Here is a 13873-nt window from a genome sequence, read left to right on the forward strand (position 1 = left end):
CACAATCGGGAAAGTTGGAGCATTGTTGTCAGTGGCTCTGGGTAAGCCAAACAAGGAAATTATGGGAAAGATAAAACTATTTTTAACAGGATCTTGCAACTCTGATTGTGCTCAACCACCTCAATTTTCTTATAATTTATTGAATGAGGGATGTGCCTCTCTGAGCCACTTCTATCTGTTCTCTGGCTCCTCTGGACTCAATAATCGTTTCATCCCCTTTTGACTAGCCAAAAGCTTATGCACATTTCCATCAAGGTCATTTTCTTGATTCTTTCTGCATGTTGAAAATTTAGCTCTCGTTTCTCCCCAGAGTGGCTCTTGAAAGTTAGTGATCTAAAGATAAAATGAACTTCGGAGATATTAAGTCAAGGGCTGCGGGTAAGCAGAAGATAAATTTTGGAAGGGAAGACAAGCAAAAATCATAATCTAGATGAAAATGTGAAGAATGCTTCACATTTGCAAGACTGCTTCCCAAGAGGTTTCTCTAAAGGACAACCTTCTCTTCTGAATCTAAGAGAAAAATTGTATTTCTACACTAATCCGGTGAAGAAAAACAGCAATACTGACCCAGTTTTGTTCGTCCTCTTCCCGTGTTACTACGATGACTTCGCCCTTAGAGAAAGTCAGCTCGCGGGCCTTGTCCCCTTTACAGTCAGCCAGAGCCTTGACTCGCTTTAACCGTCCTTTGGCCTGTGATGGGCAGAAGAGTCGCTATCAGTTTTATGATACGATCCCTTGCTTCCCCAGGCGGCTTTTATGGCTGAAGAGGCAGGGAGGTGACAGCGGGCGCTGGGTGCAAACAAATTTGCAGGATAGTAGCATGGGGTGTTCTCTGAACTTTCAACAAATTTCTCTTAAGTTGCCTTGATCATAGGGCACCGCCTAAGCAATGTATGGACTTTAATTCCCAGAATGTCATGGCCCTGTTGGAGACTGACTCCGAGGGAGAGGAGGAACAGCCGACAGGGAGTGGAAGTGTGGCTCCAGAGGTTGTGGAGGAGGCTGGGGAAGGGCAGAGGCCGGCTGGGCAGTCAGAGGAAGACCCAGGCCCATCCCCTCTCCATCCTAGTGTATGCAGGGAGGAGAGGATAAGGGAGAGTCTAAGGGGGAAGAAAGGGCCTTGATCTTCTTCATGGGCTGCAGCTGTGAGAACTGGTTAAAAGAATGGACATGCATATGGGCCAGTGCTGGAAACAAAGCATGGAAATATCTCTAGTTCCCCAGCTTATAAGCCATCGCTGAAAATTCTGGGAGAAGTCCATACATTTGGGCCCAGGTTGAAAGAAAAGTCAAGACTCAATTCCTAAAGATTTAATGGGTGTGACATTCACATCATTCTGGCAGTGGTGGTCTTTATGTTCCTTCAGGATGCACTACAGGTAGTCCTCGACTTACAACAGTTCATTTAGTGACCATTCAAAGTTACAACCGCACCGAAAAAAGTGACTTATGACCATTTTTCACACTTAACAACCTTTGTGGCATCCTCATGATCCTCTGATCAAAATTGAGATGCTTGGCCACTGACTCATACTTATGACCGTTGTTGTATCCGAAGGTCACATGATCACCTTTTGCGAACTTCTGACAAACTAAATCAATAGGGAAGCCAGATTTGCTCAACAACCATGTTGCTAACTTATCAATTGGAGTGATTCACTTAACAGCTGTGGCAAGAAAAGTCGTAAAATGGGGCAAAACTCACTGAACAAAAATGTCTTACTTAACAACAAGCTGTAAAGGTTGGGGACTGCTACACTAAGGAATTTGGTAAGGAAATATCTCTGAACTGATGACTCAACAGTTCAAGGTCACAAGTTGTCTCCTTGTTACTGTAAGTCTGATTTTTTAAAAAAACTGGCTCTCATTTTTTTTTTTTTGTCTTTGTCTCCTCTTTGATAATCTTGGCTCTAGGGACACTCATATATTTTATATGCACAGACATAAATGAACAGCAACAATTTTAGCTGGAGGAGTCATTGCTTTAAAAATGGAAAATTGACACATCGGCATATGTGTCATAATTGACAGGGCAGCCTTTCAGATCCTGGGACCGTAACACACAAAATGGGCATTCAAAGCCAATTGCTGTCACTTGGCCAACCCAGTATTACTTCTATGCCTGCTACGGTCTACGAAACACATGGCAGATCCATCACTGCCTCTTGGCGTGGGTTCTTATTTTGAAACTTGGAGGAAAAGGCCAACCGCGTCCCTGTCTCCCCTGGCTTTCTGAGACTGCTGCCATCAGCTCTAAGGCTGAAATGGATACCCATCTATAACCGAGCCCAGACGGCTGCCCAGGGATACCAGGCTAATGCTGGGTTGAAAGGAGAACCCCCCCAACTCCAGACTGCTCAAACTATTAAAAAACAAACAAAAAACAAAAAAGCACGATCTCTTGCTGTCTCTCCACAACTCACTGGTGCAAATCTTCTTGGCGTTGGCACAGGCAGAGGTGTTGGCCCTGGCATCGCAGTTTTGCATAGAGGCCCTTCTTCCAGGCAACAGGGGCTCTGCGGGGAAAGAGGGCTGCTGGAAAATTTACCCATCGAGCTGCTACTAATCCGTCGATAGGACCTGGTGCTCTCTGAGCTGTAGGTGAAAAGAAGCTGTCTCAGAAATCACACCTGGTGGTGGGAAGCAGAGGTGGAATTCAGCAGGTTCTGACCAGTTCTGGAGAACCGGTAGCGGAAATGTTGAATAGTTTGGAGAACCAGCAAATCCCACCTCTGACTGGCCCCGCCCCCATCTATTCTCCACCTCCCCAGTCCCAGCTGATTGGCTGCGTCTTCTTTGGTTGCCCTGCACAGGAAAATGGTTAGTGAGGTAGGGAGGGAATGCAGATTTTGCTGTATATCCTTCCCCTGCCACACCCTCCAAGCCATGCCTACAGAAATGGTAGTAAAATAATTTGAATACCACCATAGGTAGGGAGTGTCTTCTTGCGGGACTGTCGAAAGAGATACCTCTTTAGCATGGGAGATAGACTTCCTAAGCTAATAGTCCATCTCGCCTTCATGGTAAGAGTGGTTTAATAATGAAAGAGGCTTCCTCAGAAGAATGACTGCATTCCAACCCTTCCATTCTCCAATATTCACCTGGCCCTGAACCCACAATGAGACTGGGTTCTTCTTTTGAGTTGAGCTGTGGTGTTTAACCTTGTTTCAATGAACAGGACCCACGGTTTATATCCAGACAGAATTCTGTGCTATAGGCCCTGACTTCCAAGCCGTGTTGTCTGAACACCAGGCAAAGCCAAAAGCAAAAAAGCCCCATTGTGGCTTAGCATAAGGTATGAATCCTGCGTAGCATGTTGACCTCTGAAGAAGACATGCAACTGATGGAACCAGGGACTAGTAAGATCAGGGAAGATGTGAGACACCAAGCCAGGAGGATGATAGAATGTGAACTATTTCAGTGGAACAAATCAGAAAATACACAGCAAAGTACAACAAACAGCCTTGGCTGTTTAATCTTGCGAGTGTGACTGTTAACTAGATAGGCAGGAAAGCTTCTTCATCACACAGAGTGTGACTTCTCTGTCAAGAAGAAAAACATCTGCTTGGAGGAGGATGCTGTCCTCCATTTCTTCCTTTGCAACCCATTCCCATCATAAATCATCATTACAGAAGTCTACAAACATTAAGAGCTGGTATCTAGTTAGTTAATTAGCTAGTTTATTCTCGTCTTCCTTTTCTTTGTTCATTCACTCTTCCTTTTATGCTTGGAATAGAAGAATAGAATAGAATTCTTTATTGGCCAAGTGTGATTGGACACGCAAGGAATTTGTCCTTGGTGCAAATGCTCTCAGTGTACGTAAAAAGAAAAGATACATTCATCAAGAATCATCAGGTCCAACACAATGATAGTCATAGGATAAGCAATCAAATCATACTAGGAAACAGTCAATATAAATCATAAGGATACAAGCGACAAAGTTACAGTCATCCAGTCACAAGTGGGAGGGGATGGGTGATAAGGAGCGATGAGAAGATTAATAGTAATAGTAGTGCAGACTTTTTAAATAGTGTTGAAGGAATTATTTGTTGAGCATAGTGATGGCTTTCAGAAAAAAACTGTCCTGTGTCTAGTTGTTCTGGTGTGCAGTGCTCTATAGCACCATTTTGAGGGAAGGAATTGAAGCAATTTGTATTCGGGATGTGAGGGGTCTGTAAATTGGTCAAATATTTGGTCAAAAGCATGTTTTGTTTCTTGTTGATTTATCAGCAACACGTAGAACCCCCGTTGATGCAGTTGTTAGAACAATGTACAGGTAGTCCTTGACTTACAACAGTTCATTTAGTGACTGTTCAAAGTTACAACGGCAATGAAAAAAGTAACTTATGACCATTTTTCAGACTTACAACCTTTGCAGCATCCCCTTGGCCATGTGATCAAAATTCAGATGCTTGGCAACTGACTTGTATTTATGACAGTTGCAGTGGGAGTCATGGGATCACCTTTTGCGACCTTCTGACAAGCAAAGTCAATGAGGAAGCCAGATTTACTTAACAACTGTGGCAAGAAAGGTCGCCAAATGGGGCAAAACTCACTTAACAAAATGTCTCACTTAACAACAGAAACTTTAGGCTGAGTTATGGTCATAAGTCAAGGACTCCCTGTATGTGTGTAAGCAGGAAGAATGGGGAGAATATCTTCTCAAGTTACAATTTAGAAATTAGTATCTAGGCTAAAAAGAAGTCCTACTTTTTGAAGGGAGAGAATATGCTTTTATAGATATTATGCTTTTATATGCTTGTACTTGGAGATGCAAATCTAAATATAATGAAAGATACTATTAATAAGGAAGCCATATTTTAGAAATGACACCAGTATGGCCTAATTTTGGATCTATTTTTATATAGCTTTTACAGTGGTATTTCTCTCCAGCAGCCTGCCAAATTATTGTAGTCTCCTATTCCTTTGCAAACACTGTAACAATATTACAGTATGTTTATTTATTTGAGCAACTGTCATATATACTGGTTGTCTTGATAAGGAAAACTATTATTGTGTCAATGGCAATGGAAAATGGATTCAAATATCTGAGCAACATGTGAAGTTCCACACCTGGCCTGGATTCTCTACCATCTACATAAATTTTATAATTTTATAAATTTTATAGTAAATTTATGAATTTTATAGTATATTAAATTATCCATTGCAGTGTCCTACCTGTCAATGAATAGTTCAGCTTCAACCTCAACAATACGAGCACACAATAGATACAAACTCAGAGTAAACCACACAAAACTTGATTGCAGGAAATACGACTTCAGCAACAGAGTGGTCAATGCCTGGAATACTTTACCTGACTTTGTGGTTTCTTCCACTAACTCCAAAAACTTTAACCTCAGACTGTTGACCTCACCCCATTCCTAAGAGGTCTGTAAGGGGCGTACGTAAGCAAACCAACATGCCTACCACCCCTGTCTTAATGTTCCCTTTTATTCGTATCTATTTCATGTATTAATAATCATGTTTATACTTAGTATATTATCAAATGCATGCTTAACAAAATAAGTAAAATAAATAAAATCTGGATTCACGTGACATGTGATATGTAAGCAAATCAACCATGCTACGGAAGGTTTAATGCGACAGACTCCTTCATATGCTACGCTGGGAAAATGGCTGGGTCCCAAACACAGAGAACTAAAAATTATAGTTTGCTTACTCATAGTATATTCAATAAACTCCAGTTGCCTGGCTCCTTACTTGCTAAGCCATTAATGATGGTTTACAAAGTGCAGTGGCCAGGTTCTTATGAGGCTAAACCATTACATAGTTGGCTTGCTTTGGCTTAATCAGAGACAACAGAAGGAACCCAAGTCCTCCTATAGATTTTAGCTGAAAACTGTACAAGCAATGGAAACTGCTGATAATAATAGCAATAGCAGGCAGACTTATCTACCACTCCATAACGCTTCACAGCCCTCACTGAGCTGTTTACAATGTCAGCATATTGGCCCCAATAATCTGGGTCCTCATTTTACTGACCTCGGAAGGATGGAAGGCTGAGTCAACCTTGAATTAGTCAGGATCGAACTCCTGGCTGTGGGCAGATTTAGCCTGCAATCCTGCATTCTAACCCCTGCACCACCAGGGATCAACTTATGAAGCTTCTCAGCTTACAACTTTGATTGGTTTTTATTTTATTAACAGGATGTCCATGGCCGCCCTTCTCGTGGACAGCACGCAACCATTTGGTCGGATAACTTCTGTTCTCACCTGAACCTGACTGGGGGTGTTTGTCCTGGTTCAGGAGAGGTTCCAGGGGAAGGCTGCAGAGTTGTCATCTGAGGGGGCTCTGATCTTCGCCGTTGGGAGGCACCCCCGGCATCAGAGCAGGTTTCCCAGTAGGCTGTGCCTTTGACTTCCATAGAGTTACGGAAGTTGGGTGATTGCCAGAATGGGGCCCCCTCCAACGCACCGGGGATGCTGGGAACGGAGGAGTTCCAAACGTCAGGGCTGTCTGGTGAATGGGGTAGGGATTCGGTGGCATCTGGAAAGCAAGGGAAACAATCACTCGTGGGAGCAGAACGGTGGTGGGATTCAAATATTGTTGCCACCGGTTCGGTGGGCGTGGCTTGGTGGACGCACTTGGCATGCACGCACACACTTTGCGTGCACGCAGGTGCCAAACACACACTTTGTGCTGGTGCAGAGGCGTTTGCGCAGTTCTACCTCGCTCCCTGCAAGCCTGCACCATCCCGGTTGCTTCAGCAGCTGCCGTGCGGTGCTATTCTGTGCCGCGCAAAGCAGCTGCGCGTCAAGTTCAGAGGATAAAGGTGAGTATTGGGCGGGTGGGCCCAACAGCAGAGGCATTACAGCAGTGGAGAGAACTGGTTCAGTCTCCTAGAACTGGGCAGAACCGGTCAAGTACCACCACTGCAGCAGAAGCTCTAAATCAGGAGTATCCAACCTTGGCAACTTTAAGACCTCTGAACTTCAACTCCCAGAATTCCTTAGCTAGCCATGCTGGTTGGCTGGGAGTTGAAGTCCTCAGGTCTTAGAGACCAATCAGAACAAAGCTGGAAGGGACCTTGGAGGTCTTCTAGTCCAGCTCCTTGCTCAAGCAGGAGACCCTATACCATTTGAGACCAGTGACTATCCAGTCTCTTCTTTAAAAAAAAACAAAACCCAGTGATGAAGCATCCACAACATCTGAAGGCAAGTTGTTCCACATATCTTCACTGTTAGGAAGTTTCTACTTCATTCCAGGTTGCTTCTCTCCTCAGTTAGTCTCAGTGTCAGACATCCCTGCTCTAAATAGTTGCATGATCCTGGTGATGATGAACCCTTTGAAGAGCAGTAGGGAATTTCTTGCCCATCAAGATCTCAAGTCTTGTCACTTTGCACCACTGGTCATTTGGGCCTCAGTTCTTGAGTACTCTAGTTCAACCACGTCTTCAGGGTCATACCTTTCTCAGTCCTGAACTGGAAGATACCAGTCCAAATTCTTCATACCTATTGTAAGAAATCATTGAGTATGCAATCCGAAAGGGCGCTACAAGCATCCTGTTTGAATGGATGGGACGCCAGTGGACAGCTTCCCCTCCTACCATCCCTGTCTTAATGTCCTCTTTTATTCGTCTCTATTTCATATATTAGCAATCATGTTTATACTTAGGTATATTATCAAATGCATGTTTGGCAAAATAAATAAATAAAATAAATAAAACCAAAGGAAAGGCAAGCTTTGACATTTCCCCTGGCTGGCTTGCCAACGTTTTGGCTTCACCTGGTTTTGGTTTGCCGCTCCCTTTGGGAGGTTTTTTGAGAGGCAGAGGCGGTGGGGTCTTCTCACTGGTTGAGCTTCGCTGACCAGGCTGCGAAGGGATCACGATGGTCTCGTAGGTCTTGTTGCTGATATCCATGCCAGAGCAGCCCCACCGATTTGGAGAGGAGAGAATGGGCTGGCCGGTGGTGGGAGATGGTAAAGACCCAAAAGATCGCTGCAGTGGGCTAACCTATCAGACAAAGCAGCAGATGTCATCAGCACCAGGAACCAGTGTTGGGATTCAAGAAAAAATTACTATTGGTTCTGTGGGCGTGGCTTGACCAGCGTGGGAAGGATACTGCAAAATCCCATCCCCTCTCCACCCCACTAACCTGCTTGCCAGCTCCATTCTCCTGTGCAGGGTAACCAAGGAAGACCCAGCCAATAAGCTGGGACTGGGGAAGCAGAGAATAGGTGGGGGCGGGGCCAGTCAGAGGTGGGATTTGCCGGTTCTCCAAACTACTCAAAATTTCCACTACCAAGTCTCCAGAACTAGTCAGAACCTGCTGAATCTCTGCCTGGAACCCTCCATCACCTGCCCTATAGATCTGCTTTTCCTTCCTCCATCCCCAGCCCTCTTATACCGTTCAACTCTGTCCTAAAGAACTGAACCCAAGAACACTATGTCACTTGATACCCGCCTCCATGCTTCTAAGACTGAAAATAAGGAAACAAATAAGATAGTAGGAACAGGGCAAACATGAAGTGTAGTGAGATATAAGCAAGCAGACATGAGAAAAACAAAGCTAAGAAGAATGTTGGGATTGGGCCAAAGATCCATCTTATTCTAATCCAACATCTTATTTTTCATTGTAACCAACCAACTGGCCTAGGGTGAACCCAGGCAAACTATGAAGCCAAATACCCCATTGTTGCTTAACAGAGCAATACATGTGTGTCCTCTAAACTGGAGCTTGCAGAAGGTTGGGTAGAAGTAAGGAGACAAAAGAAACACAAGATAGATGAGGAGAACATGGGGACCTTATTACTGAAGCAACACTCAGTCTGGCTATGTTCTCACAACATGCTAAAGCAGGTCAGATAAGCTTTAGCAAATGCATTTGCACAATATACTGAGCTTGTTTGGGGAGAATCATGGTGGCTTAGCGTGTGATGAAAAACCACACCTATTTGGTTAATTTGTGGTTCAGTAGAAAATGGATTAATTCAATCACCAGCTTAGGAACATTGGGGGAATGCAGCCAATGTCTCGAAGACCCCTGTAAAAAAAATCCTTCCTTGTACAGCTTAAGGTCAACCGATCTTTTGGCGTTCCATTTCATAGCCAGCTAGAGCAAGGGTCTTCAAACTTGGCAAGTTTAAGACTTGTGGACTTCAACTCCCATAATTCCTGAGCTAACATGGCTGAAGGAGGAATTCTGGGAGTTGGAAGTCCACAAGTCTTAAAGCTGAAGGCCCCTGTGCTAGAGGAAGCTGAAGGAAGCTATAGACAAAGCTTTAACATCACTGCCATGTTCCTTGATAGAAAGGAAAACTGACACGGGACTGTCCCACCTGGGACATTACATAACAGGACACAAAAACAAATGGCGTTGTTATCCCAGTACCTTTTCATCCAGCTCATCTTCACTGTCATATGAGAACTCCTGAGAAGTTTCCCAGTCGTAGTCCACGTGCATAGCCAACTTCCCAGCCTGGGCCTGGTCCAGCTATCACAAAAGGATAAAAAGAACATTCTTGGTCAGTTCACCATCTAAGAGGTTCTCCTATTCCTTCAAAGGTTATGATGTCGCTCTCCAAGCTGACACTGTGCCTGTCAGGTAGAGGAAATCCTCTGTCTTCAACAGCAGTCTGAGAAACGCCCATCTCCCTTTTGAGTTCTCATCCGGGGTCTGATTCCCCCAGTATCTTGTTCTAACAAGGTAAGGACCTTCAGAATGGTTGCTCTCTCCAACATCTCAGTCTACGTACTCCTCAAACTGAGACCTTCCTGCTATAGAAAAGTTGTCAATGCAGCCTGGCCACTGGTCAAGAAGGATGGCCATTGTGAAGTAACCAGAGGTGGTATTCAGAGATGGTATTTTGACAGGTTCTGGAGAACCAGTAGTGGAAATTTTGAGTAGTTCGGAGAACCGGCAAATCCCACCTCTGACTCTGACAAATGCCCCCATCTATTCCCTGCCTCCCAATTCTCTGCCTCCTCTCTGCTGATCGGCTGGATCTTCTTTGGTTGCCCTGCACAGGAGAACGGAGCTGGAAAGCAGGTTAGCAGGGTGGGGAGGGAATGGAGATTTTGCAGTATCCTTCTCCTGCCACGCCCACCAAGCCACACCACGCCCATCAAGGTGCACCAGGCCCACCAAGCCACGCCCACAGAACTGGTAGTAAAAAAAAATGTGAATCCCACCACTGGAAGTAACATTATCTGGACAGCACAATTCTCCCACCTAAGGTCCAAGGCCCCCTTACCTCCACCTACCAAGTCTTTGCACTCAGCATTCTTGAATCTTCTTGCCATGTCTAGAGGCGTTTCACCAGCTGCATTTACTGGAGGAAAACCAAAAGAACATACCAATCTGAATCTGGAGATTTTCAAACAATGTGCTACACAAACAGCGAGGGACAGGTGCACCATCATTTTGTATGGTGTGTAGATACTTGCACCTCGTAGGGATAATCACACAAAGTTCATTATATATTTTAATGGAAATAGGATGGTATCATATTCATCAAAGTCCAGTCACCCAACCTTCCTGCATTTGTCCACCATATTATTCAATTGACCAAAGAAAGCATCTCTTTAAAAAAAAAAAATCCCCAAACTTTTCCATGGAAAAGGGCTTTTCTGAATGCAAGATGTTGCAAAGGATAATATTCTCAGCCAGCCTGGAAAATTCCATTGACAGGAACTGACCAAACAGCTATATTTTATTTTTATTCCAGTACTGGCAATGAGTTCCAGTATTCTATCATGCTGAGAAAGTAGGCAGGTTTGGGGCCATAAAACAAGCTTGGCACACACAACTTTATCCTCCAAGAAAGCAAGAATAAACAAGAAGCTCAAGAGGAAAATGTATGAGGATTGTTTCTAGCCATCTGCCACCCAAGCTGGTTGCTTCACTCTGCCTTATGGTAGGATCGGCCACGAATTCCTTTGCAATAAGACTCTGAAGTTACCGATCCTTCTCCTTCAATTTCCAGCCAGGTGGGCATCCTACCTGCCTTTGTAGAAGCTTTTCCTTTCAGCAACAACTTGATGCAATTGGGCTGATTATACTGGACTCCGTAATGTAAGGCTGTGTTCCCATCTGCGGTGGGCCGGTCCAGATTTCCCCTACATACAGACAAGATAGCAAAGTGGCAAATTTCAGGTCTGTTTGTTTTAATCAGCAAACTGTGGAAAACCTCCGTTCTTAAAAAGGACATAAGACACGTTCTTTCGATTTGCACAACCGCACAAGGGACACGTTTGTACTTCCAAAGTGACCTGCAGTCAGAAACCCAGCTTTGTTTGAACAGCCAACCGCTCTTCTCCCTGGTTCTGCCGGTGCAATCTCCCAATAAATTTATACCTCTGAAGATTGCAAATAAATTTGCAGGTCGGTTGGGGAGGTGAGGAGGAATTAAAATGGGCAGCATCTATTGCAAACTGCATCAGGAGTCTAAATAAGTAGAGAGGCTTGCTGTTTTGAAAGCGTGTGGGAGAGGCTAGTGAGTTTAATTCTTACTCAGTTCTCAACACAAACCTAACCATACTAGGAGCAGAAGAAGACTTCTTAAAAGAGGCCCCAGAATCCAGTAACAAGGGTCCTTCAAACTAAGACTTACCCATTCTGAATAATGAAATCCACCAACGGAAGGGAAGTTTTGTTGGCGTAGCGGACTGCCCAATGCAAGGCTGGTTCGCCTTGTTCCTGTTAGAAAAAGGAGAAGCAACATTTTGCAAGACTTTTTATGATAGAAGTCAAATAAAAATAAAAAATGAACCACAAAGAAATATCAATAGACTTATATACCGCTCCATAGTGTTTTACAACACTCTCTGGGCAGTTGACAATATTAGCCTACTGCTCCCAACAATTTGGATCCTCATTTTACAATCCTGGAAGGATGGAATCTTAGTCAACCTTGAGCCCATCAAAATCGAACTTCAGGCTGTGGGCAGAGTTAGACTGCAATACTGCACTTTAACCACTGAGCCACCAGGGCTCCTTAATATCCTAAGTTGGTATTAAAGGATGCCTCATAGGTGGGCTTCTGTTATAAGAGATTAAACCAATAAGCGTCAATTCTTTTGTTAAGGCAGAAGTCTCCAAACCTGGCAACTTTAAGACTTGTGGACTTCAACTTCCAGAATTCTCCAGCCAGCATAGCTGGCTGGAGAATTCTGGGAGTTGAAATCCACAAATCTTAAAGTTGCCAAGTTTGGGGACCCGTGTTAAGGATACCTATGCCACGGTGGCCACTAGCAAGCTAAAACCACAACAAAAAATGAAATGTCTAACAATAATTAGTATTCAAGAACCAAACCCTTAAAAAAAAAATTTTTATCACCATGGACCCAAGAACAATAAAATTTGCCTGGTCTCAAAATGAACACTTTTATGTAAAAAAAGAAAAATCTAAATAAAAATCAGGAACGTGAAGGTCATTTCTCAAAGCAGCCATGTTTTTGCTGACTTCTGTTTCTTAGGCCTCACTTTGTCCTACTTACCTGACCCTCGGGACTCACGAGAGGTTTGGACAGATCATGGCCTTCCGCAAAAGCCTGGAGCAGTGCCAAGAGATCCCTGCTTCGAATAGCTTCCCAGACTCGGTAAGGGTCTTCTTTGGTAGCTTTCCGGACGTACTTGCGTTCCATATACTTTGCCATGATGAATTCCTTCCTGGTATTCCTGCATTTAGGAAGAGGAAAAGTTCTCCAAAAGTGTTTTTTTCTTTTTTTTAAAGACCTTAGAGCAGGGGTAGGGAACAATAGCCCCTTTATGACTTGTGCATTTCAACTCCCAGAATTCCTGAGCCAGCCATGCCGGTTCAGGAATTCTGGGAGTTGAAGTCCACAAGTCATAAAGGGGCCATCATTCCCCACCTCTGCCTTAGTGGTTTGTAAGAAAGGTTCAACTCAGTCAGTCCTGTCTTCTATTACAGCGGTACAGTACCACAGTACTCATCGTTAATTGGTTCCAGGAGGTGTGAGGAGTACCAAAAATGATGAATACTAAAACAAAAATTTTCCCATAAGGCATAATGTTATGAGTCACAAGGCAGCTGACCCCAACAAGTTCTAGCTTGTGCATTGTGTACCAAACAAACAATGAGTACCGGGAGAAAGTTTTTGCATCAAAATGCGTTGAATACCAAATTCGATGAGTTTCAAAGCAGTTGCGCACCAAGGTACCACGGTACTTTAAATGGGCAGGTGCTTCTCTGTGTTCTCCATCCCCATTGTTTAATCCTCAAGTAATTGGTATTTAGAAGCAGGGACTGCCAGGATCTGAAGGATTGAAAATGGCTGTTGGTATGATGCAGAGATGGCATTTAGAAGCCCAAAGACTGCTGCTAAGCATGACCCAAGATGGTACACATGTGAAGGAATGGATACTATGAACAGAGCATCTGCTATTAATTTGGAGACCACAGGTTCTTAGATCTATGATTAACAAGGTGATTTTGGTAGACAATAGCTGGTAAACATCCAGCTGGGGAAAGCAAAGGAACTATCTTGCCCCGTTGCTGGTCCAGGTAAGAATGACCAAACCAGAGGTCAATTCAGTGACCAATCAGGATTACAGATGTGACCACATGACCTGAACTACATCTCCCATGAGGCATTAACTACGTTTCCCATGAGGCATTCCCTTAAAAGGACAGTTCTCATTCCCAAACTAACTATATACTGCCTAACCAGCACAGGAGCAGATTTCTAAATATCAGAGTTAAATTGCAGTCACAATTATTTGCTTATTTATTAAATGTATATTATTTATTGAAATTATGCACAGCTTGGGTAGCAACGTTCTAGTTTTCCTGTTGGTGACAGAAGATTCTGGAGGGGAAAAATAAACGTAGAGAAAATAGCAAGGCTAAGAAGCAGGGGAATGCTTTTGCAGTTGCCAACAGCCAGTT

General features: G+C 43.9%; 1 protein-coding gene across 1 annotated transcript in view; it reads right to left on the reverse strand.

The window, feature by feature from the left end:
• Positions 1-13873, reverse strand: part of ASAP3 (ArfGAP with SH3 domain, ankyrin repeat and PH domain 3) — a 93302-nt gene that overhangs the window by 2084 nt on the left and 77345 nt on the right. The window contains exons 18-26 of the mRNA XM_026702493.2: positions 12462-12642; positions 11576-11661; positions 10966-11081; positions 10227-10294; positions 9355-9456; positions 7748-7976; positions 6235-6508; positions 2424-2595; positions 568-690 (exon numbers count right to left, since the gene is read on the reverse strand). Coding sequence (XP_026558278.1) covers positions 568-690; positions 2424-2595; positions 6235-6508; positions 7748-7976; positions 9355-9456; positions 10227-10294; positions 10966-11081; positions 11576-11661; positions 12462-12642 — 1351 coding nt within the window. The remainder of the gene's footprint in view (positions 1-567; positions 691-2423; positions 2596-6234; positions 6509-7747; positions 7977-9354; positions 9457-10226; positions 10295-10965; positions 11082-11575; positions 11662-12461; positions 12643-13873) is intronic.

The sequence above is a fragment of the Pseudonaja textilis genome, chromosome 10 (genome assembly GCF_049901715.1).
Source record: "Pseudonaja textilis isolate UNSWEBS1 chromosome 10, rPseTex1.2, whole genome shotgun sequence".
Taxonomy (NCBI): domain Eukaryota; kingdom Metazoa; phylum Chordata; class Lepidosauria; order Squamata; family Elapidae; genus Pseudonaja; species Pseudonaja textilis.